General features: G+C 35.4%; 1 protein-coding gene across 2 annotated transcripts in view; it reads right to left on the bottom strand.

The window, feature by feature from the left end:
- LOC145662517 (scavenger receptor class B member 1-like) overlaps nucleotides 1-25,136 on the bottom strand; it is an 83,035-nt gene that overhangs the window by 29,415 nt on the left and 28,484 nt on the right. For both annotated transcript variants that reach the window (XM_081728172.1, XM_081728171.1), the window contains exons 2-3: nucleotides 20,364-20,455; nucleotides 7,055-7,221 (exon numbers count right to left, since the gene is read on the bottom strand). In XM_081728172.1, coding sequence (XP_081584298.1) covers nucleotides 7,055-7,221; nucleotides 20,364-20,455 — 259 coding nt within the window. The remainder of the gene's footprint in view (nucleotides 1-7,054; nucleotides 7,222-20,363; nucleotides 20,456-25,136) is intronic.

Genomic DNA, 25,136 nt, shown 5'->3' with positions numbered 1-25,136 from the left:
GTAGTTTGGAATCAATTTAGGCTCTTAAGAAAGGATACTATGTACATCCGTTTAACAATTTATACCCATAACAAAACTGGAAGTGGTTTAAGTTTCTAGTACTTCTGCTTTCAATATTGATTTATATAGACCAAAAGAACAGTAGGAGATTTCGAGAAGTAATGTCTTGCAATAGATTCAGTGTTTTAGGAATGGAAACCATTATCCTTCTATTGAAGCCGGAAGTGGTAAAAAAAAATAAGTGTTTCAGTTTTCAAAGTCAATAGCCGCCATAGAACAAAAGCTATTATAGATAACTACAAGCAGGTTTTTTCAAAAAATCTATTCAAGATCAAGAAAGGATAAAATTACCACCCGTATTACTCTACTAATACTGAAAATGGTCAAGTTTACTGGTACTTCCAGCTCCAACGTTGCAACAAATACAGTAATTTATAGCGATAAACACATTTTAGGGATCAATTTAGGATGTCAAGAAAAGGTATCTTTACCAGTATTACTCCAATGAAACCAAAATGATAAAATTATCAAGTATTTCGAGCTCCAACGTTGATCATCATTAAAGACCAAAAGTTATGGCAAAATGAAAACACCAAAATGGCAGACAAAATGGCGAAATAAATTTCCAAAATTCCTCTAAAAGATGGCAAAATAGGTTTCAAAATTGGCATTTGATGTGGCAGAAATGAGTGTATTCGTTTTACTTTTATGACTTCGTCTTAGTAATAATGATAAAAAAAAAACGTGATCTCTAATAATTACGCAGATTACTAAAATTAATATCAAAATAATAAAATAATCATTGCAAGTATCACTAATTTAATTCATGATCTTTGAGTTATGAAAAAAGAGAAGAACACATCATTTAAAAAAAGTACATAGCACATAAATATTAGCAGTTTTGTACCACAAGAAAAACTAAACAGAAATAAGCTTATGTATGCTTCTATGGGAGACATCTAACAAATGAGCAGAGCTCTATTCTGGCTCCTTGTTACACATTACACAGTTCACTTCTTGTTGCATGATATATATATATATATATATATATATATATATATATATATATATATATATATATATATATATTTTTAATTTTCCACCGTAAGATTATGCCCCCTGTTTGTTAAAATTCGTTTGAGACGCGAAAACGATCTTTCAACGTGTACCGATGTGACAGGAGAATATTTAAAGCACGTTTTTCAGCGAAAGCCAATTTTTGGCATAGTGAGAGAGGAACAGTAACTCATACAACAGGACCCAGAAACAAACAAGACCGAATTCCTTTAACTGAAGAAATCATTTGTCATCACAGCATCTGCTACCTTTTATTTATTTTTTTTTCCAGGAATCTGTGGAATTCTTTTGGTCAAAAATATGGTGATTCAAGCCCTGGGTCGGGCCAGCTAGAAATCTTACATTTTTATCTCAGTGACAATGCGTTCCACTCTATCAGTTAGCAATATGACATGAGATTACCCGTTACAAGGAAAAATTAAAAAGAAGAATCAATCAGAAAATGGTAAATATGCCAATTAATTGAAGAAATAGCATTTATCAGTTTTGTTTTTAATGGCAAAATATTATTTTGGTGTCACATGAAAAGATACCATCTATAGCCATAAAACTCTACTAAAACCAAAAGTGGTAGAAATTTCCTTGCGCTTTAGGCTTCGATAATTGATAGAGCAAGAACGCTCAGAGATATCGAGAAGCATTTTTGCAATATATTCAGCGTCCTAAGAATAGGTCTCATTTTCTCCTTAACCTTCTATTGAAACCAGAAGTGGTAGAAATCAACCATTTCTTGTTTCAACGTTGATCGCTGTAGAAAGAGTAGGCAACAAACTGCGAAGATTTTTTTTTTACTTTTTATTTTTGAATCAAAAGATCCAATATATTTCAGTCAAAAATTTTCTTGTAGGCCTTATGCATGAGAACTACATACAATGTAACCAAACACAAACCATCACTTAACTCAGTATGATGTGCTTATTTCGTAAAAAATACGAAAACTCGATTTAGGGCCGTTCAAAAATTTTGTGGCCCTAATCCAAAAACTCATTATTCGCCAAGATCGCAATCTTTCGATCCATTTCTTTGGGATCACTTAAAATTCTTGTTTTTAAATAAATAAAAATTTACTTCAATTTTTATTTATTTATTTATTATTTCCAATCGAATCAGTGTCTTAAGAAATGATTCCATCTTCAACATTAGCTTCTACTAAGACCAAAAGCAATAGAAAATTACTATTTAACAGGTTTCATCTTTCATTATCCCTTTATTGCAAAATTTATGAAGACACTTACAACGTTGGTACAATGAAGATGCAATCTTAAGTTAAGTATCTGTTTGTTTCAACATTGAATTCACATAGTTTGGAAGTCAATTGTAGTTTCAGAAGTGTGAGACGAAACTCACCTGTAAATATTATATGGTTACAACAAAGAGAAAAATACAAAACTGCACTTACTTTCTTTCAGAGACAAATGTCTCTTAGTAAGTTTACAGACATGAACTTAGCAAAGTTATGCATCCTAAAACATAACGAATTCCTGCTAAGTTGCAATAACTTTTCTAGGAATTTTATGATCTCCTTATTTGAAAGCGAATAATTTTGCTCCATATCTAATTCTTTAATCTCTGCTGGATGAATTTAAGTACGTACTTCAATTTGGACCAGACTAGATTCACTCATTATTACTTTTCTTTTTCTAAGATATGTACCTTCTTCCGATACAATATTCCTTATCTACTGTGAATCTGTGCATCTTATCTACTGTGAATCTGTGCATCTGTTGTATATATATATATATATATATATAAAAGGTATTTACGGTAATTAAGAAAAGGAAACTTTCCGTAAAAACTAATATCTAGTCTCTGAGTCCAAAAATATTTGTTTTGTTATTCAGTCAAAGCCTAGTTTCCGTTTGGGACAATTTATTTTATCGAATTTATATAACAGTATGGAGCTAGATTCATTGTACAAAAGCAGAGAAGTGATTCCTGGGAGTGAAACAAACAAAGTTCCAATAAACATAGGGCGAAAACCCCATCGTTTACGTGTTATAGGCTGCCGAAATCATGAAAAAATGAATTTTAAAGGTTTATAGCTCCAAAACTATGGTCGGGTCAAGACTTCACTTAGGAACTAGTATGTGCCCTATCCAAAAATGCGTGTTTCAGAATTCTGAGGTGCTTCCACAACAATTTTTATAGAGGGAGTTTGACTACGGGCCTATGATATAAAGTACTCTCAAACTACCTTTATAAATATATATAACCTTTGCATGCTTTTCGCTTCAGTGAAACTTGTATATTATAATAATAATAATAATTATTATTTTAATTTTCTTTTGGGTATAGTCACTTCGCGTGTCCATTGGTCATCCACCACTCTCCGGAGTAATTTAAATTACTTTTCTGCCTGAATCAATCCTTATCAAATTTGGAAGGCCATATAAATGCATCACCAATTATTTTTATTCCAGTTTTGGTCCAAAGCAGTCACAGTATTCTTGAAAAAATAACGAGTTGAAAAACAGGCACGATCTTATCCTTTTGGTACATACAGATTATATTCTTTTATGTAACACAAACGGAACAGAGAGTGAGGACAGAATCTAAACCTCCCCCCCCCCCCCCCCGGAGAAGCGTCTTCAGTAGGAAAAGATCAAAATATATAACTTTTAGAGGAGAAGCTGAAGCAAAAGTACAGATGGAAGGATAGGGTATTAAAGAAAGTGTATATCTCGGTTCGACTTTGACTAAGGGTGGAAATTTGGGTGCTGAAATAGCTCATAGAATTAAGTCGAAGAAGTTATTAGGTGTTATTTGCGACGAGCGTCAGAAGAAAATGTTAAGTGTAGAAGATCGGAATGTTGTATGGAGCAGAAACGTGTGAAATAAAGAAGGTGTTTGAGAAGACACTAAATGTAAATAAAATGAAAGTACTAAGATGGACGTCTTGCGTCACGGGAATGGATAAGATTAGAAATGAAAGAAAAAGAGCCAGTGTAAAGGTGACACATTTCGAAGAAGATCCAAGGGAAAAGACTAGAGTTGCACGTATATGATCGCACGATGAGAAGAAATTAGATTCATGAAGATTAAAAAAAAAAATTTAAAAAAAATTAAAAAAGTGGGGAACATTGAGGTACAGTCCGCAGCAAAAGAACCTGCAACATGAGCATGTAAGTTTATTGTGAAACAACGAAGTCTTTTGCTCCAAAATAAGTGTGTAGGGGAGGACGCCGATGTTTCTTCTGGTGGGATTCGTGCCACTTAGACGTTATACTGATTCCCTGGGCTGTTAGGCATAGTTTTACAATAAACGTACATGCTCATGTTGCAGGTATTTTGCTGCGGACTGTACAAGACACAAAAGAAAAAGGGATACTAAAGAGAAAATGCTTAGATTGTGTGAATACGGACTTAAAAGAAAATAGGCTAACAGAATATAACGTATAGGACTCAGATGAAAACAAAGCATCGACCCACAGAAAGATAGAAAAAAGTTATTACAAATAATCAACACTGATAAATAAAGCATTTAAGATTTTATTTATCAACCAAGCCAGAAAAGATTAAGAATTGGAATATGTGAACGAGTATTAGAGAACACCGACTTTTTCTTTTTAATATTTTTCTTCATTTTCCCTGTACATAAAGATTCAATGAATCGGTACAATATTAAGACCCAAGGGGAAGATATTTTAACGAAATGACATGAAAATGCAAAACTTTCTTCTGCGAAGAAGAATGGTTCTTGTCCAAGCTTCATAAATTTCTGATACAGTCACTTAGGGATCTTTACATTAACTCAATAGTGGGAAGGGAAAGAATGCAATTAAGGTGCTACCAAGATAGTGCCAAAGTGTAAAAAAGCTCAAATGTGCACACTGCCTTGATTCTCAAATAAAAATATATAAATAAGCAACTCATAGCCATAAAATAAGATGGTGAGTGCACAGCCAGACACACAAAGCATATCCCCACGATATGTCGTAACTGAATCATAAAGTATATTCAACATACGCTTATATGTTCAATAAATAAAACTATATATATATATATATATATATATATATATATATAATATAAGTATTTTCAATCTGACACCGTATTTTAAAAAAAATACAAAACGCAATCTAAGTGTATTTTCGCTAAAATTACAAATGCATTTAAGATATGTAGTTCATATACATGTACTTTTGATACTGCTGAACACTAGTATTTGGGGGCACTATAAGGTTAAAGAATACCACATTTTTACTTACCTATTCTTCATTAACTCTGTGACAACAAAATGAAAAAGCTTTTCCATATAACGAACACGGCAAAAAAAAAAAAAAAAAAAAAAAAATATATTTATATTACATTTATTTATTTATCATTGTGAACATAATTATGAAAAAGAGGAAATCTCTGATTTTCTGAAAAAGTCTCCGGACGCTGATTACGGTCTTTGGAAAGAAAACATATGCAATGTAAGATCACCTTAATCTAAAATTACAGAAAGTTTAAGCTACAATATAGTACCTCAAATCCTACTTAGATATCGGTATTATCATAGATTTTAACATGTTCAACAGCATATCTCGAATGTTTCAGCTCCTCTCGATAATAAGACTGCTAAATGTTTTGTTCCCTTCTTTAATCCGGAGTTACGTGTACTCTTACGGGTAAGTAAAAATAAATTTTGGTACAAATAAAGTAGGTGTAAGGTTGAACCACACGAAGGTGTACTCTTTGCCTTTGGAAACTACTGTCCGTAATGTAGAAAACCAAAACATCATACACAAATTTCGGGATAACTTTTAATTTATTTTGTTTTTCTTTTTTAAAAACAAAGGAGAACGAAGAAGAACTAGATAGTACTTTTGTAGCGGGTATCATTTTACCTATGCAAATACACGTTAAACTGAGAAAACGCTCACATTTCAACAATTAGGGGTCTACGGGGGCATTTTCCCCGCTTTTCGGACGCTTTGAACATTGATAACGGCCTAATATTTATAACTATACACATGTTACATGTAATTTTTATTTTTTTTTATTTATTTTTTTTAAAGCTAATTGAACACTACGCCACTGCTCCGTTCTTAGTTTTGGACATTACCTGAAATAGTTCAGCATGCTGCGAAGGAAAAAAATTGTGTTCTGATAGGGATTGTCTGTGACACAAATCTAATGATTTAGATTGTGTCCATTTCGATGCCGTATTGTAGTGTTGATGCCATTATTTTTCAATCATTCTGCTGAGCTACTACACACCTGAACTTTGGCCACCGAACTTCGAGATCCTATGCTTTTTAATATATTCGTTAATTTGTGACATGGGCTAGAGAAGACATAGATGAAGAACGAATCGAGACCTTCCCAGGCCTAAGTAATTGTAGAAGTTGGGCTATGGAGACAAAACTTAAATATCCTTGTTGGGTTCGCTATTCGTAGTATTAGTTCAATTAATCAGTGCCAGTCAGGTTCTAAACATAAAACTGTGAGTTCCGAAACTGTGCTCGGAACCAAAGTACAGACTCGAACCCCAGTACCCTCATATATGGCTCCCAAGCGAACAGGGGCATATAAAATTGAATCGTGACCATTACACACTATTACCCTGTAAAAGATTTAAAAAGTTAAACAAACAAAAAAGAAAAAAAAGAGAAAAATAAACACACAAAGAACGACCGCTCATGCCAATGGTTAGAAAGTGACCATGCTTGAATCAAGTTCTAATGCGCTTTATATATTAACTTGAGAACGCTGAGTCCAAAGGAAGTATTTTGAAACACATCCGTCACGAAGAAAATTAACTCAAAGTTGGGATATCTAGATCTATCATTTCTTTTATCCTAATTCTAGGTCATTTTTCTCGTGACCTCATGGATGGGTATCTTTAAAATACTTAAACTGGATTCAGCGTTTCCAAATTAGTATAAAAAGCGCGATTAGAACCTTATCCAATTATAGACACTTTTTAACCATTTGGCGTGAGCGGTAGTTCTTTATCCAATCACACATACTGCAAGAAAATTTGTGTTACCTGTAAGTATAGGGTCCCAATTCCTCCACTTGAATCTTTCCTCCTAAATGCACAGATCCATCTTTAATATTTGTATAATTATATAAATAAACTTTTAATATAGGATAGACTGGTGGATCTTTCCATGACTCGTATCTTCTACTATCTTTCGTTAATACTAATGTATACTGTAAAGATAAACAATTAATTTAATAAATAGCATATACAGTTTCTTTATATTATTATTATTATTATTATTATTATTATTATTATTATTATTATTATTATTATTATTATTACTAGTAGTAGTAGTAGTAGTATTCAGATTAAACTGATTGAACAGGTTTCTTGTCACTACATCCTCTGGTAACTTATTCGTTTCAACGTAAAAACTGTCGTCAAAACTGGCACACAAGTTCCTGTCTTTCATGAAAGCTCTTCCAATTAGAGTAAAATTTCACCTCAAATGGGCAGCGGAAGATGACACACGGAGATGAGCTCGAAGGAAATGACACTTCCCTTGAGCCAACAAGAATGATACGACTAGATAATCCCGATCAAATCTATAATGCGAACGAGAGTGGTTTGTGGAAAAAAAAATGAAATGAAATTTTTGAGTTTTACGTCCCACGGATATGCCGGCGAGGCTAAAGGAAACTGTGATGATGAGGAGTGAACGAAATGGTGGAATGAAGAAAATGGGAGGAAACGGAGGAAACCCACGCACACGGTATTTGTCCACCACAAAGTTCACTTTGCGGGAGCATGGTTTAAACCCAGGACCCCATGCACCAGAGGTGAACGCTCAACCACTGAGCCACCGCGGCCCCGAGAGTGGTTTGTTTCGGCGGCTTTTACCAAAAACATTTATTCACCGTGCTGAAGCTAATGCTCCGGAACAAAACCTCTTTCATGCCTTGTTTGATTGTGCGAGTGGTACGCATAAGCTGGGTTTGCTAGTAAATGGTAAATGAAAAAAAAAAAAAAATTAGAACTTAAACCGAGTGTGGATAACTAAGATCAGCTTTTACAGACTGATTTAAGAAACAGGGCATCCTGATGAAGATTATTGTTTAAAACTTGAAAATGTTTTTGCGTGTGTACTTTTCTCACTTCCAAATGGTTACTGCACTTTTACAGTTTATGAACCAAAATGTTATTCAAAAGATTAAAATTTATTACAAAATAGCCTATTGTAGAAAGTTTCATCTTCAGACGAAAGTGTTGTTCAATTTTCAATCAAAAACTTCTCAGTGAGTGTAAAAAACAGCTTGAAAGGTTTAAACCAGCCTAAGTCAATTTGCGTGAGAAGTGTTATTCAACCTACAAGAAGTTGCCTATATACTCCAACATTTTTTTTTCTGACAGAGCCAGAAAGCGTGTAGAGAGTGATGTTTGTAAAATATTTTTTTTTAACGAAAACTTTCTTTGATATAATAGGTGACTCAAGAAGGAAAAGAGAATGAGAAAATCGTGCTCGGCATTTTTTCATTTGTTAGAAACCCTTGACTAAGCTATTTTCTGTGGTACATACATTCTTCCTCCTTCCCGCTTTGTAACATCTTAGTCAAGGTGTCCGGCTCCAGGTTTGAAACCCAGGACCACTCAATTACGGAGTAGGCATAATATCACTCTAACGTGATTAAATCACTGCAAAGAAAAAAAACACTCACACCCACATTTATATATATATATATATATATATATATATATATATATATATATATATATATATATATAAGGGGGCCGCAGTGTGCAAAAGGTTGGGAAAGGCTGGTTTAAACAAAGATGTTCGAACAAAATATTTCTAAAACTGATCAAAAAATTTTCAACCAAAATTTTTAAACTAAAAAATTTCAAACTAAAATTTTTTCAAACCAATATTTCAAACTTAAAATTTAAGAAATGAAGTAATGACCAACAAATTTAAGCAAAAATTTTGGAACCTTTTCAAAAAATTAAAAATTTTAAAGTGACCAGTCAATCAAATTGTAATCAAGAATAACTTTGCACCAACAAGGTAATAAATCTTCATCAAAATGGGATAAAATAGGTCGAAAGCCTCTTAAATTTGAATTTTTAGTAATTTTTTACTCATAAAAGGGAACTCGATGGACCACTTACACTTATAGAGATACATACCACGATCCTATATTACTATACCAAATTTTTAAATTTGACAATTTCCAAAATTTAAACAGGATGACCCTATGTACACCTCCTGAAATTTAGGGAAAGGTCAACATACCCATGACAAAATTTTGAGGGGTGGTCCTATGTATCCTAGATCATTGTCACTGGACTATTCAAATATTTTTCTCACAGTCGCGTCAATGTCTGTCAGTACTTCTTACGCATATGTATGTGGGTGGGTAGGTGTTTTGATCTCTGAATGGGAGAATAAAGTTATAAGAAAAAGAACTCCTTACTGATATCATCGTTCTCTTGACAAACAAGTCAGAATTGCAAAACATAATAGATGAATTCAATTTGAAGAGCAAGTTAGTCAGGTTAAAATACGGAAAATACGAAAGTCATGTTCAACAACGTCGTAAAGAAGTCAATGATTGAAGTTTAAAATCAGGAACTAGAAAGTACGAACCTACGCCTATCTGGTATGCAGGCCATGCAGGGCTTAGAGAAAGCAACAGAACTATATTGGAGTGCATTCGAGAGGAACAGCTTCCTATTGAAAACTCAAGAAAGCAAGAGAACTAGGCTGGAGTGCATTCGAGAGGAAAAGCTTCCTATTGAAAACTCAAGAAAGCAACAGAACTATATTGGAGTGCATTCGAGAGGAACAGCTTCCTATTGAAAACTCAAGAAAGCAACAGAACTAGGCTGGAGTGCATTCGAGAGGAACAGCTTCCTATTGAAAACTCAAGAAAGCAAGAGAACTAGGCTGGAGTGCATTCGAGAGGAAAAGCTTCCTATTGAAAACTCAAGAAAGCAACAGAACTAGGCTGGAGTGCATTCGAGAGGAACAGCTTCCTATTGAAAACTCAAGAAAGCAACAGAACTAGGCTGGAGTGCATTCGAGAGGAAAAGCTTCCTATTGAAAACTCAAGAAAGGAACAGAACTATATTGGAGTGCATTCGAGAGGAACAGCTTCCTATTGAAAACTCAAATGTAAATGTGTTTAAAGCGTAGAAGTTTCAATAGATGTATTGCACGGTCAACACCCTAGCCGCACTGGAATACTGCTTGTCGTGACATCAGTGAAATCAAGCAGTGCAGGGTTTTTGTCAAGAGGAAATGTTCGTACTTACCAGATGCTGTCGGCAGTGGTGCGTTCATCCAGCGTCATGAGGAAAATTAGGTACAGTCCGCAGCAAAAAAACTGCAACATGAGCATGTAAGTTTACTGTGAAACAACGAAGTCTTTTGCTCCAAAATAAGCGTGCAGGGGAGGACACCAAGGTTTCTCCTGGCGTGATTCGTGCCACTTGGACGTTATGTTGATTCCTTGCGCTGTTAGGCGTAGTTTCACAATAAACTTACACGCCCATGTTGCAGGTATTTTGCTGCGGTTTGTACCTACTTCAAAGGAAGAAGCAGTGCACTCCGGTTTACAAAGATTATTTTAAATATTATGCCTGTTTCGAGCGGCACGGTGGACGCCAACCAAACCAGATATTCACTTTCTACAGACTATGCAACGAAGCATGAAAACATGTATGTTGTGAATCAACAGCAAAGCCGGGAAACCAATTACACGGATCAGAAAGATGACAGAGTGATCACAGTATCATGAAAATAGAAATACTGAAATGGCCGTGCACTGGATATATTACAACAAGAAATGATGATCGATGGACAAAAACAGTTCTAGAGTGGATACCAAGAGACAAGAAGTGACTTAGGAAATGTTCTAATATAAGATGGTGTGACAAAAGGAAGATGCATAGAAGAGTAAGTGAGGCAATTTGAAGTTGAGATTAGAGCTGTAGAAAAAAATAAGAGTAAACATAGAAAGTTTCTTATTTTGGATCACTCAAAGTACGACCCTCCTGGCCATCAGTGCATAGAAGGATTGTTGGAAATCCTTTCGTGGGATGCTGTTGAAAACCTTTGTCATATCCCTCTTGATGACCGTTACATCATCAAAGTACGAACGTCTGAGTGTAAACTTGAATTTAGAAAACAGAGAAAATCGTACGAGGCCAGATCTGGTGAACAGGGAAGGTGGAATAACAGAGATTCCCTTTTTGGGACAAAAAAATCTTATGACACTGTCATGGAGCAGACGCCACTGAACATCACCCCGATACTCGGAACTTACACGCATGATACGTTATAGTAACCGCTTCAATACTTCAAGGTAAAATGAGGCATTAATTGTCTGTCCTGTAGACACAAATTTCTTATGAACAATGTCTTTACTTTCGATTGATAGTGCAATGATTTACTTTCGATTTAGAAAATAATGATTTTGAATTTTGACTGGCGCAGATTTTGACTTGTAGAGACTTAGGAGACTCTGCACTCTGACGTTCGACATTTTGTCGAAGGATCATAAAAAAAAAAAGAAGAAGTTTCATCCCCAGTAACGATATTCAGGAGAAAGTAGGGTCCCTATTGGGGTAGCAATGTCTTTTGGGTCCCTATTATGGTAGCAATCAGTCATTTGTAATGATCAACTCTACCTCTTAGTTGGTCATTTGTTAACGAATGAGGCAAGAAATGGGCACAGACCTTCTTCTTGTTTTGACCGTGGGTTATTTGCCGCACGGTTTCTTTATTCACGTACAACTTCTGAGCAAGAATTCGCAATGTCGCATTTCGGTCTTCCTTGATCAATGTCCTCACTTTCTCCAATTCTTGTGTTCTCACTGTCTTTGCCACACCCGGATGCTCGTCGTTTTCAATTGATTCCCTTGCTCCCTCAAACCCCTATGCCATGCAAATATACGCACACGGGATAACAAGTGTGACCCCATACACTTGTTGCAACATTTGATAAGTTTCTATAGCAGTCTTACCCAGACGCGCACAAAACTTCATGTTTGTTCTTTGTTTTATAGTAACTCATGATGAGCTTAGTAACACCTGCCTATACTCATCACGCCCATACATGTAACTGGCAGTCAAGATCAATGCACTTGGTATCAGTTACTCAAGAAATATTCATCTTTTGTTTGTACCACAGCTCACTTGCACAGCTGCGCTACATGTTGAGAAAAAATAAGTCTCGATTTCAAATTGCCGCACTATGTAAGTAGGAGAGAACTTCCTATCATAGATAGCTACAGAGAAGACCTGGAGATTACTTTGTCCAGGAGTGGATTGATAATGATTGTTTATTGAAATTTAGCGCACCTTTTCAGCACCACGGCTATATGAGAAGTTTAAGGTGGAATTTGAATTACCGCAATACATTAAAATTTCAATGCTCTCCTACCGAAAATCGCGGTACCATATATGTATATAACAATCATTGAGTACGTCTGTATCAGTATTTCTTTTTTCACTTACATTTTACTTTCATAAGAATCTCAGTAACTGCTTCTTTCTCATAGCTTCATTTTTCAGAAATTCAACCTTGTAACCTTGATTTTAACCATTAGGGTCACCTTTGGTTCGTTACTTGAATATGTAGAATTTCTTACCAACATCAATCGCTTCGTAACTGTACCTAACTTCACAAATACCAATCAAATCTGGATTAATTTATTCTAATCTTCTGTGATCTATTTTTTTCTCTTTGTATCGTAGTATCATAGTATTTCCCAATACAGTTTTCTTCCGCACATCCGCGAAAGGGGATAGTTCAACTCTATAATCTTTGGTCTCCAGAAAAATTATACTGTCTATAGTTTCTTCTTTTCAATAAACTAGTAAAAAGCAGTAGTTGTTTCCGTTTTCAGTCAATCCGACTAATTTTAGTGAAGAACTGTTTGCTGTCTTCTCCCAGGAAACTTTTTTCTCGGTCATTTCATTCAAACTAATTCTTGTAATCAACAACCAAAGTGGATCTAAATTTCGCCGAGCACGCAACCCTTTCTACCCTAGGGCGAGATTGTTTCCTATTTAAGATAGTTGTCTGATGTCCCGAGAAACATGCGAATGGCACGCAAAACGTCCCTTTTTAGGAAAACAATAACCGTGTTATTTTAAACATTTAAATAGAAATCTGGTTATTTTGAAAGGCTAAAGATTTCTTCCTCAATGGCATTGATAATGACATAACAGTCGTTAGCTTATACCTACGTAGGTTAAGTTATACCAGTTTGCCGAGTGCTCCATTTTATTTATGTATTATTTTCTAAATCTGGTCATCCTATTCTATTGAACACAACAGATCTTCCATGTAAATCTGATGTCTATCAGTAGCAGATAATACTGCCCTTGGGTCAAAATGTAACAACAAGTCTTTGAAATAGAAACGAATACACACGCATTATGTAACAACTGCATTACATAACTGTTTGTTTTTCCACGAAGACTGCTACTGCAGTGTAATACAACCGTTGAACATGGCATTAAATATTTTCATTATGAATTCACATTTTTTTCCTGTTTACTTTGAACATTATTATATGCGGTATGAACTGTGTGTGCCATCTGTAAAACGCAATCCTTTGTGCTCTTTTAGAATCTTCCGTTCTTTCTCGTTGCCCAGTAGACAGGAAGGAGTGATGAGGCGCGTCACAGATAGATTGGACATAGAAAATGAAATGAAATCTTTAAGTTTTACGTCCCACAATTATGCCGATTAGGCTAAAGGAGACGGTGATGATGAGAGATGAGTGAAATGGTGGAATGAAGAAAGTGGGAGGAAACGGGAGAACACCGAGAAAACCCACGAGCACGGTGTTTGTCCACCATAAAGTCTATACGGCGCGAGCTAGGATCGAACCAAGGACCCCAAGCACCGGAGGTGAACGCTCTACCACTGAGCCATCGCCCCCCCCCCCCATATTGGACATAGACTGTCAGAGCGACCAGACAATGTAAGTTTTCTTTAAAATAAATAAATAAAAATAAAAAAAATTGGGGAAGGAGGCGAATTAAAGTCTGAAGGGGACGGCATGGATAATAATATGTGCTCCCTGCATAACAGTATCCTATCATTGCATTTTAATTTACGAGTACCTTAATTTCGGGGCGAGGAAGATTGGTCTAATCCGGAAAACTTTCGCTTCCCAGGAAAAACAAAACACACTGTGTTTTCGCAATAGTTCAGATTTTCTGTTAGCTGTCTTGAAAATGTTTTTAAGACACCAACATAGGTTTCTGAAAAGAAAGAAAATATGGACTGACACATAATATACCAGAATAACGTTTTTCATTGCATACCAATCCAGATCAACCCTTAAGTTAGCGTTTCCCAACCGGTGTGCCGCGGCACACTGGTGTGCCGCGAGTGGGCCGTTGGTGTGCCGCGTGGAAATCGAAACAAAATTATTAATCCTATAGCAATCAAATTGCAAGACAGGGAAAAAATGTATATTTGTATTTCACATTACTATGAACCTCTACTATGAATCTACAATTTTAAGTTTCATATTTGACTTACTTTTCTGTACATTTTTAACGTTGAAAAAAGTATTTGTTATCATTGTTATGATCATTATTGCTTCTTTATTGTTGCAGACAATTTCGTAACTTGAAATTTTAAAATATAATTCAATCCTTTCGACAAAGCAAACGTGCATACAAATTACCTACATTTGTGTTTAAAAGTAAGAGATTTGTTTGTTCGTTCATTATTTAGTGATCTTCCTTCTTTGTGAAAGGTTGGATACAGTCTTCGAAAAAGGAATTGTATTTTTAGAAACCCAAGTCCTATATTTCATTGTAATTGTTGTCAAGTTTTAAATTAAAATGGAAAATATGCATAATGATATATCACAGGGGAAAACCAGTGATCGAGCTTTCTTCTCTGTGAGATCAGTAATCACAGAGAAAAAAAAAAACTGTATTTTATATTTACAAATAATAATAATAATAATAATAATAATATCTATATGAGTGTGCCGCAAGAATTCAAGTTACACCTGTAATGTGTCGCAAGTTGAAAAAGGTTGGGAAACGCTGCCTTAAGCTGAGGAGGGCAGCATGTAGAATAGAGGCGGTATATTTTGCTTCCTTCCCCCTCCTTATATATGACAGAATAAATTAATGTCTAGAAAATTCTCATGCAGGTGTTTATGCACTGCAGATTATTATGTTTTTTTTCTTTCTTTTTAAGTGATCGTGCCATATATAAACCTGAATTGAACAATGAGACTGTCTAACCATGACCATTATTTCTATAACAATTTGTTCGCCTTAATTTATAATGAAGCCTAAAAGATAAACTAAAATACATTTTCTTCATATCTGAAAACAGAATGGAGTAACAACAACAGCATCTTCGATATCCATTTGGCGGGAAGGAGGAGAGCAGTTCCGTAAGTATGGCAAAAGGGTGTTAATCTCGCACTAGGTACATAGAATGAATATAAAACACACTATTTTGAAAAGAAAATTATTCCTGGTAAAGATTTAACGAGGTGACTACATACCTGGAACAATAGCATAATCCTAATGGTAAAGAATCTTACAAATAACATTAAGTTGTTAAGCCAAGCAGTGACCTCATGTATTATTACGCGTAATTCGAGGGAATTATCAGTTGCGTGAACTTTTGATGGCTTTCAAAACAAAGTTCTACTAACAGATTGAGTGAAACAATTATATTTTCCACACACAAAAATGTTGATAATAATTACCGAAAGTCTAGCTCTACCTGTAAGAGCATTTTACATTTAAAAGATGTGAAAGTATCGTATCTTATGAGGAAGTAGACCAGAGCCTATAATTAAAAAGATATCATTCCAATACATTCTAGGCAAACTGAGGAACGACTTCAGCAAAATGTCTTACAACGAGATGTGAACCCAGTATTCTGTTTGAAAGCAAGATTGCTAACCGGTTACCCACGACATATTGATAAAATATTCAGTGCATTAAAACTAATCTACGTAGACGCAACAATCTAACTTCTAGAAACTTTCAACAACACCTGTTTCTCTTTTAATACGACAGAAAAAAATCGTACGTTGTTTCTCCTTTAATACGAAGGGAACAGTCGCACATTGCTTCTCCTTTAATTTGAAGAAAACAGTCGTAGTTTTTTTTGCCCTTTAAGAAATACGAAGGAAATAGTTGTATGTTTCTTCTTTAATACACGGGAAACAGTCATAGGTAGTTCCAGAAACATTACTGAAACTTACAGAGCCTCAGTGAAAATTTGTGAAAAATTGCTCGAATAATTCAGAAATTGTGATTTTGATTTCAGCGGCAGAAAAGCTCAAATAGTTTGAAGGTATAGAGCTGCAAGAATTATTGGGCAAGAAACCCAGATCAACTCACTTCAAAACCTACCAGAGTATTGCAATGGTGTGCCACTAAGGGAATTATGGTACTGTGATTATTTTACAAAAATATTTGTTACGTATTACGAGAATATTTGCAATTGACGAAGAACTCAACATACCCGTTCTCAAACTGGTTATATTTTACATGTTTGGGAGAATAAGGTCTTTAATAGAACTACCAAAGCTTCGAAGACCTCCAAACTAGACAAAGATTGATCAAAGTAAGATATCTTGATTTTTTTTTCTACGTAGAACTTCAAAGAAACCCACAAATTTATCAAGTAACAATGGTTCATTCCAGATAAGAGATCAAGGCAAGTTTTCTCTTCCGCGTCTGGTAAATGTGAAATTTTGGTGTTCCTCTTCGCACCAAACACTTACTTATTTAGTTAGCATTATGAAGCATTATTTAAATTTACAACATATAAATGTGAAGACATACACAAATATTATTCCTGTTAATTGTAATCTATTGAGATATATAGAGGCTACAGAAGTAATGTTATCTATTATTTTAGTGTTTCTGATTTATAAAATATTACGACTTGTAGAAAAGAATATTTGTAGAACTTATAAATTTTGTGAAACGAATCCCAGTACGCCCAACTTCAGTGCATTGGGTGTAGATTCGAATTTGAGTGAAAGCAGAAGATTTGGTGTTTCACCATCTTAAGGAAATGGATGCTATTTGAATTACAAGATACCGTGCTTTGGTCAAGAAAATGATAATAATAATAAAAACAGGTTCAACAGAAACCGAAGTATTCTTCTACTAACACACCCTGACCTGTATTTACAGACGGATAGGGCAGCAAATTTGCAGTGGCGGCACGAGAAAAAGAAAACTTTAAGGGAAATGTAAAATGAAAATAAAGCAAAGTATGTAGACTCTACTACAGGAAAACCAAATATTGACGCTACCTTGCTGCCAGCGTAATCCGAGCATTTGGTAATGCACGCTTCATGCTGTTGCTGATAGCCCAATGTAACCGGACGCGAAAGTATTGTTTAGACCAGCGTTCCCCAACCGGTGTGCCGTGAATGGGCCGCTGGTGTGCCGCGAGGAATCGAAACAAAATTATCAATTTTATAGCAATCAAATTGCAAAACGTAGGCAAAAATGTATATTTGTGTTTTACATTACTATGAAACTCTACTATGAATCTACAATTTTAAGTTTCATATCGGGTTACTATTCTGTACATTTCTAATGTTGTAAAAAGTATTTATTATCATTATGACCATTATTTCTTCTTTATTGTTGCAGACTATTTCGTAACTTGAAAATTTAAAATATCATTCAATTCTTTCGACAAATTACTTACATTTGTGTTTTAAAAGTAAAAGAGATTTGTATGTTCGTTCGTTATTTAGTGATCTTCCTTCTTAGTAAAAGGTTGGATCCAGTTTGTAAAAAGAAAACGTATTTTTAAAAACCTCAGTCCAATATATCATTGCAATTTTCTATTTTTAAATTAGAATGAAAAATAAGCATAACGATTTACCACGGGGAAAAACCAGTGATAGAGCTTTCTATTCTGTGAGAAGGAGATCAATAATCACAGAAAAAATACCACTGTGTTTCATATTTACAAATAATAATATTTATAAGTGTGCCGCGAGAATCCAAGTAACACCCGTAGTGTGCCGCAAGTTGAAAAAGGTTGGGAAACGCTGGTTTAGACATACCAAATACAAACAAATAAGGGGAAGAAGGTGTGCAAAATTTTCTTGGGTCCAGGGGCATAAAAAAGATAACTAAATACGGGCCAAAGCATTACGTAGCACTGCGAGCAACGAAGAGCATTTACAGCGGCCGAAATAGAGATATTGTTTGGTCCTAGTAGGTTGTACTATAGGCTGTACGTAAGTCCATTCATTATGTAAGTCCTATATATATATATATATATATATATATATATATATATATATATATATATATATATATATATATATATATATATATATATTAGAAATGTAAGCCTATATTCCAGCGTCTCATCGTCACCGTCTCCTTTACCCTAACCGGCATGACCGTGGGACGTAAAATGAAAAATTTCATTTCATTTCCTATATTCCAGCGTAATTGTGAAACATTTGGAGCAATTTCAACTAAACTTGGTAGACATGGTAGATCATCATGATCAACATAGGTATTCTGCCTTTATTGGCATGTCACTTGCCGCAGCTAAGAAGCTTCCATGCTCCACGGTCCTCCGCTAACTTCTTCGTCTTCGCGTATGATCTTTCTGTTTTAATATCATGCATTAATTGTAGTCTCCTTCGCCCCCTTCCTCTCTTTCCCACCACCATACCCTCTAGGACGTCCCTCATGATACAATTTCTTCTTAGGCAATATCCCAACCAGTTTCTCTTCCTCTTCCTAATAATATCTAAAAGTGTTCTTTTCTCACCCCCATTTCTAACACTCTCTCATTCGTTTTCCGCTCGACCCAACCAATTCTTTCCATTCTTCTCCACACCCACATTTCGAAGGCTTCCAGTCGATTTTCGTCACTTTTACGTAATGTCCACGTTTCCGCCCCAAACAGTACAACACTCCACACGAAATATTTTATGAGTCTTTTTCTCAACTCTTTATTCAAGGTCCCACAAAACAAAAAAGAGAACATGGTAGATAATCTGGAGAAAATACTGTGGTAGTGAGACATTAACAAGGAATGGAAGATGGAAGGAGTGACATGTAAAAACAGTCCAAAACGACCGATATTAGTGTGCAAACCACAGTTTTCGGGGTCGCTGTAATGAATAGTGACCTCCCCAATGCCGTTTAACTCCAAGTTCTACCTCATCGGCAGACGGAGAGTGGAAGATGTAAAATGTCAAAGATGACTGAAATTAGTGTCGAATTATTAGCGTTCGGGGTCGGGAAAACCGGATGATCCGTTTGAAGCGAAGTTTTAGAACATACTTAATACCCACCTCAATCTTTTTTTTTTTAAATTATTATTAGGGCTATATCAATTTTATTGAGGGTGTATTCTGTTGGGGTAGGGTGTTTCAAAATTTATGTCAAACACTTCCATTGAAATAAGTATCTTAAGGGGAAAAGAGATTCTAATATTTTCCATAAACCAATTCTTCCCATACGAAGAATGGTCAAATCAGATAATAATAATAATAATAATAATAATAATAATAATAATAATAATAATAATAATAATAATAATAATAATAATTTATCTAACTAAACTACAATACATAGAAAACTATGTATATGAACGCTACTAACATATATAAAAAATAACTTTCGGTGCAGAAAATGTGGATTCAGTTTGACGAGAGTCTATATGGTTCGGATTCCACGTTAAGCTGTAGGTTCAAATGCATGGTCATCTGTAGCGGGAGGCAAAGAGGGAAAATTCCCCGTCCTCTAGATTAGTGGTTCTCAACCTTTTTTAAAAAATAATAAGACATTTTACTGAACATTCAGGACATCACGACACACTTATTTGATATTTTATTATACTTAATAATAATATATTATAATAGTGAAACAATAGTTTTTTTATAATGACTATATAGCAGTGAGCATTATTGTTACCGCTGGAGGTGTTGATTGGTACAGTCTGTCTCGATTTTAATTAATTATTATTACATTCTTCACGATTCTTAAATTCTAAAATTTCGCGACATACATTAGGAGACTGTGTGGCAAACCAGTATGTCGCGACACATCGGTTGAGAACCACTGCTCTAGATTTTCGAGAGGGGTCCGATCCTTTGAAAACATACTCGATTTGCTTGCTCACATGCTACAGTATTTAATATAATAAAGTTATAAAATGTGCGCAAATAACAATCATTTTACATAAAGTATTATGTGTATAAACGCATGTGTATTCGCGATTTCGTTTTGAAAAATTCCTCTGTGTGTTTATGCGATAGTTTAGGCGGTAGAAAGAAAGGCTAAATTGCAGGGAAGAAAATCGAAATAGCTTACCTTGAAGATAATACTGTAGAATACATCCGTCAGCAACAACACTCCAATTAATATTAAGAGTATTATTAATGCAATTATTAAAGAGACGAATACTGTAAAGAAAGAAATTGAGACATTCATTAGAATATCGCAAAACAGCATATTAATGTCATGGTTAATATTTTACATAAATACTTCCCTTTAAAGATATTTTCAAGATACAGTACACACACACATTATAAAGGGTACCCTAAAAATAGGTATACAGTCCCGTACTGATCAACTCATTGCTTTTTATATCATTTCTTATTGTTATCCATCAAGTAGACTTAGTTTTTTTTATTATTTGTTCTTAATGTCTTTTTACTTATATCTTAAGCTCGGAACAGCCGAAGCAAATAAACATATTATATATATATATATATATATATATATATATATATATATATATATATATATATATATATATATATATATATATATAACTCTATGGCCTATGGAACCCGGAGGTTCAATGCCGCGTTCACAAAAGCTCTCCACTGATTTCTATCCTTAGCCACCTGCATCCAGTTTCTACTTTGTGTTCCTATCTCTGCGAGATCCATCTTAATATTGTCCTCCTATCTGCGCCTAGGTCTTCCTAATGGTCGTTTTCCATTGGTCTTCCAGTTAAGACTTTGAAAGCGTTTCTACTTTCTTCCATTCTAGCTACATGCCCCGCCACCTAAGCCTCCTAGACTTGACGACCCTAACAATGTTGGGTAAACCGTATGAATTATGTAGTTCCTCGTTATGAAGTAGTGCTCTCAACGGGTCGGGTCGGGTTGAAGACCGACCCGACCCGTGACCCGAAATGACTGACCCGACCCGATGACCCGACCCGACCCGACTGACCCGAACCGTGATCCGACCTCATTGACCTGACCTGACAACCCGACCCGAGCTGACCCGATTGACCCGACCCGACCCGTAACCTGACCCGAGCTGACCCGAGTCGGGTCGGTTCGGGTCAACCCGATCCGTTTGAGAGCACTATGGTCACGACACTGGGTGAACGCCAAAATGCACTCCCATTGGGAATTAAACCCGGACCACGTGTACCGAAGTCTTACACGTTAACCACTAGCTAGATCAAGCGGTGGATTTGTATATGCATCTTAATGAATATTTGGCACTTTTGAGGTTTGGTTATTTCTTTTTATAACTGATACCAATGTCCGACGTGGGAGAAGTTTATTTTTTTTTCTTGCTTTAGTTCTATGTGACGAAATTTTTATTTAAGATCAGTGTTCTCACCTGCTTAGACGGCAGGGGGTCTTCTCGGAAGGCAATAGGAAGAGTCTCTTGGAGGAGACAAAAGGAAATCGTTTAACTACAATGATAAGGGTTGAGAAAACAGGAGAACACCTGTGATTTTTTCCAAGCCTTCAACTTTCATTCCAAAATAGGTTCTTATGATTCCGGGACCCGTGCCACTTTGATTTTTCTTTCTTGGTAATTAAAACGTATTTTACAGTATATATAGTTGCACGTAAGAAGACACATAATATGAATTTTGTAATTTAAAATTTAAAAATACAGTATGATATTTAATTACAAAGTACTAATTTTATTTCATCACTTTCAGCCCAACAAATGAAATTCAAACAATTCGCTCCCTGGGTCTTGATCATCAATACTGCGTCTTGGTGATCACCAAAACAAGGCCAAGAGCAAGATTACTATGCAATTCGTCTTGCATATCCAATCTTTATCTTGTTCTTGTATCGATGTCCTTGGGCTTGGTGAAATAAAATGAAATATTCAGTTTAAGGTCCCTCGATTCTGACTGAGGCTAAGGGATACGGTGACCATGAGAAATGAATGAAATGGTGGAATGAAGAAAGTGGGAGGAAACAGAACCCCGAGAAAACCCACTACACGGCGTTTCTCCACCACAAAGCCTACTTAGCACAAGCTGGGATCGAACCATGGACACCATGCACCAGAGATGAACTCTCTACCACTGAGCCGTTTTTCGACTCCAGCCGAGTTTAAGCTCAACCTAAACTCAGTTGACCAAAGTGAGGCGACCCGACTGACCCGACCCGAATAACCGACCCGACAACCCGACCTGAGTAGCCTGAGTAGCCTGACCCGACAACCCGACCCGAGTAGCCTGACCCGACAACCCGACCCGAGTTGACCTGGCCCGACCCGACCCGTAACCCGACCCGTTTGAGAGCACTATTATGAAGTTTCCGCCATTCCCCATTCCCGTTCCTCTTGGGTCCGAATATTCGTCTCAGGATCTTGTTCTCAAATACCTTCAGTATATGTTCTTCCCTCAGAGTAAGTGACCATGTTTCGCAGCCATACAAAACAACAGGCATAATTATCGTTTTGTATATTTTAAGCTTCAAATTTCTCGACAGAATTCGCGACGACAAGAGATTTTGAACCGAATAATAACACGAATTCCCTGCTTTTAGTCAGGGGTGCCCACAAAGGGGGATTATGACGCAAACTGCGTCATTGAAATATTTGGGGGGGTAAAATCTATATAAATATGTTTGAGGGGGCGTAAAAATTAATCGAAAAGTTTTTTTTTCATGGAAGAACACCTACGGATAGACAATTGAGGGGATTGCGTCATAGACATGAGGGGGGGGGCACCACTGTTTTAGTCGACATTTAATTTCTTCGTGGATATGATTTTCCTGTGTTAATATTGATCCTAGATATTTGAAACTATCCACTTTATCAAAAGTATTATTTAATATTTTAACGCATTTATAATTTGCTGTATTACGGTCCCGACGCATTTCCAACTGGCACTTTGCAATTGTTGCCATGGCTCATGTTTTCTAAATTTATTACATTTTTTAAGAGTTGCGATTTGTCAGTTCATGAATAGTGTTGGGATAAGCATCCAGCAATCTTTTTGAATTTTGAAGACTTGCAATGTAATTATTTATTTCCTATATCTGCCCTTTAAAATCTCGTTTACTGACATGAATCAAATCACAACGAAACAACTCCAACTTTCCATTAAGATAATACCGAAGTCCTAGCTTGTAATGGATAGCAGATGATATGAGAAATCAAATGAAAATTAATTTCAAAAAGAACGAAATATGATTGTTGAGTAAATCAATCATCTTTTGTTGTATATTTATGTCGTTATTGTTTTTTATGGCAATTTTTTAGCTAGTCAGACAAAAACGTCATTCGTTTTCTAGCGATTGTTGTCGAAGGTTCATATTTGTAAGATTTATAACACTGTTGCCACACTTGGTACGATTGTACCAAATTCAGCCCTTTTTGTCATTCATCGGCCCGTTGGTACGACGCTGGTACTTTCAGCCCCTTTTGTGAAAAAGTTGGTACAATTCTACCCAATTCAGCACCATTTAACAAATATTTGTCACATTTTCAAATGTGTCAGTAAAACATTTCACACATTTCACGTTACTTGTGTCTTGGTCTCTTACAAAATACTGTTGAGCAATCATTCTGTGATGTTGCATCGCATACCGCTACAAACTTTGTGTGTCTATTATGCTCCTTCGCTCGCGAAATTCGCAAGAATAAGGTGCAATAATTTATATTTTAATATTTTATTATAACATAACTGTTTACACACAGAGCTGATTGATTTGTTCCTTGTTTTATATATTTTTCATATATGGGCATAATACCGTTTTGGGTTCTTGGTTACTTTGAAATAGAGGCGCGTTTAGTTTCCTTACAACACATACCGAATATCATAACTGTTTTCTCTATGAATTTACGGCCTCTGTTATACTTCCTACGTGCGAGAAAAGTTTCATCTATTTCCACGATTTTTCGGAGTCCTCCTATTTGGCTGTTTTTAAAAAGTAACTTTTAAAATGAGTACTTTTTTATTTGGACTCTTGGAAGAGGGACGGAGTCTAGAATTTTACCTCTTTTAGTTTCGTCTTATAAAGCGATGTATTTCACTGGCTTAAAATAATGAATTCAGCCCTTTTTGTTTCAATTTGGTACTATTTTTCAGCCCACTCCAGAGCGAGGACTGTGGCAACACTGATTTATAATCACTTTTGATCGGGAACTTGATTAAGTTACACCTCTTTATAAACAAGTTACCTGTTTTTATATTATGTTCATGGTACAAACAGCATGTTGGGAAATGTCATATTATGCCTCTTTGATATTTTCTATCATTGCTGCTGTCCTTTTAAAGTTGTATTTATTAAAAATATTTTATTGTTTGTCGTTTCGCAACATGTAGGCTACATTTCCTGATAATTTTGTGTTGATATAATAACAATTTGCTATAATTTCATTTGTATTTCTTTACGTCACATAGGTCCATAGGCTTCTCATGTATTCAGGTTTGAAATAAATAATTCTTCAAAATTCAGGAAGATTGTTGGATGCTTATCCCAACACTATTCATGAACTGACAAATCGCAACTCTTAAAAAATGTAATAAATTTAGAAAACATAAGCCATGGCAACAATTTCAAAGTGCCAGTTGGAATCGTAAAACAGGCGGTGAAAATTAGGAGTGTTGCCAATTTGAAAGATCGAATAATGTACGTTTGGTGCACATTAGAAGCAGTCCTAAATTCATACTGGTAAACTATAGAGAAAATAAAAGCATACCATTGGCTTTTTAGGAAAATTTGCTATTAAAATAATGTGTCACATGCTATGGTTTTCATTTTTCAAAACTTCATTTTAAATCAAAATGGCGGATTTCAAGATGACTGCCGTCAAGGTTACCCTTACCGTATCACTTGCCTCTATGTATATGTATTACCGAAG

This window comes from Thermobia domestica, chromosome 10, assembly GCF_964235325.1.
Source record: "Thermobia domestica chromosome 10, izTheDome1.hap1.1, whole genome shotgun sequence".
NCBI lineage: Eukaryota > Metazoa > Arthropoda > Insecta > Zygentoma > Lepismatidae > Thermobia > Thermobia domestica.
Note: the sequence above shows the minus strand (reverse complement) of the source record. Positions and strands in the feature narration are given on the sequence as shown.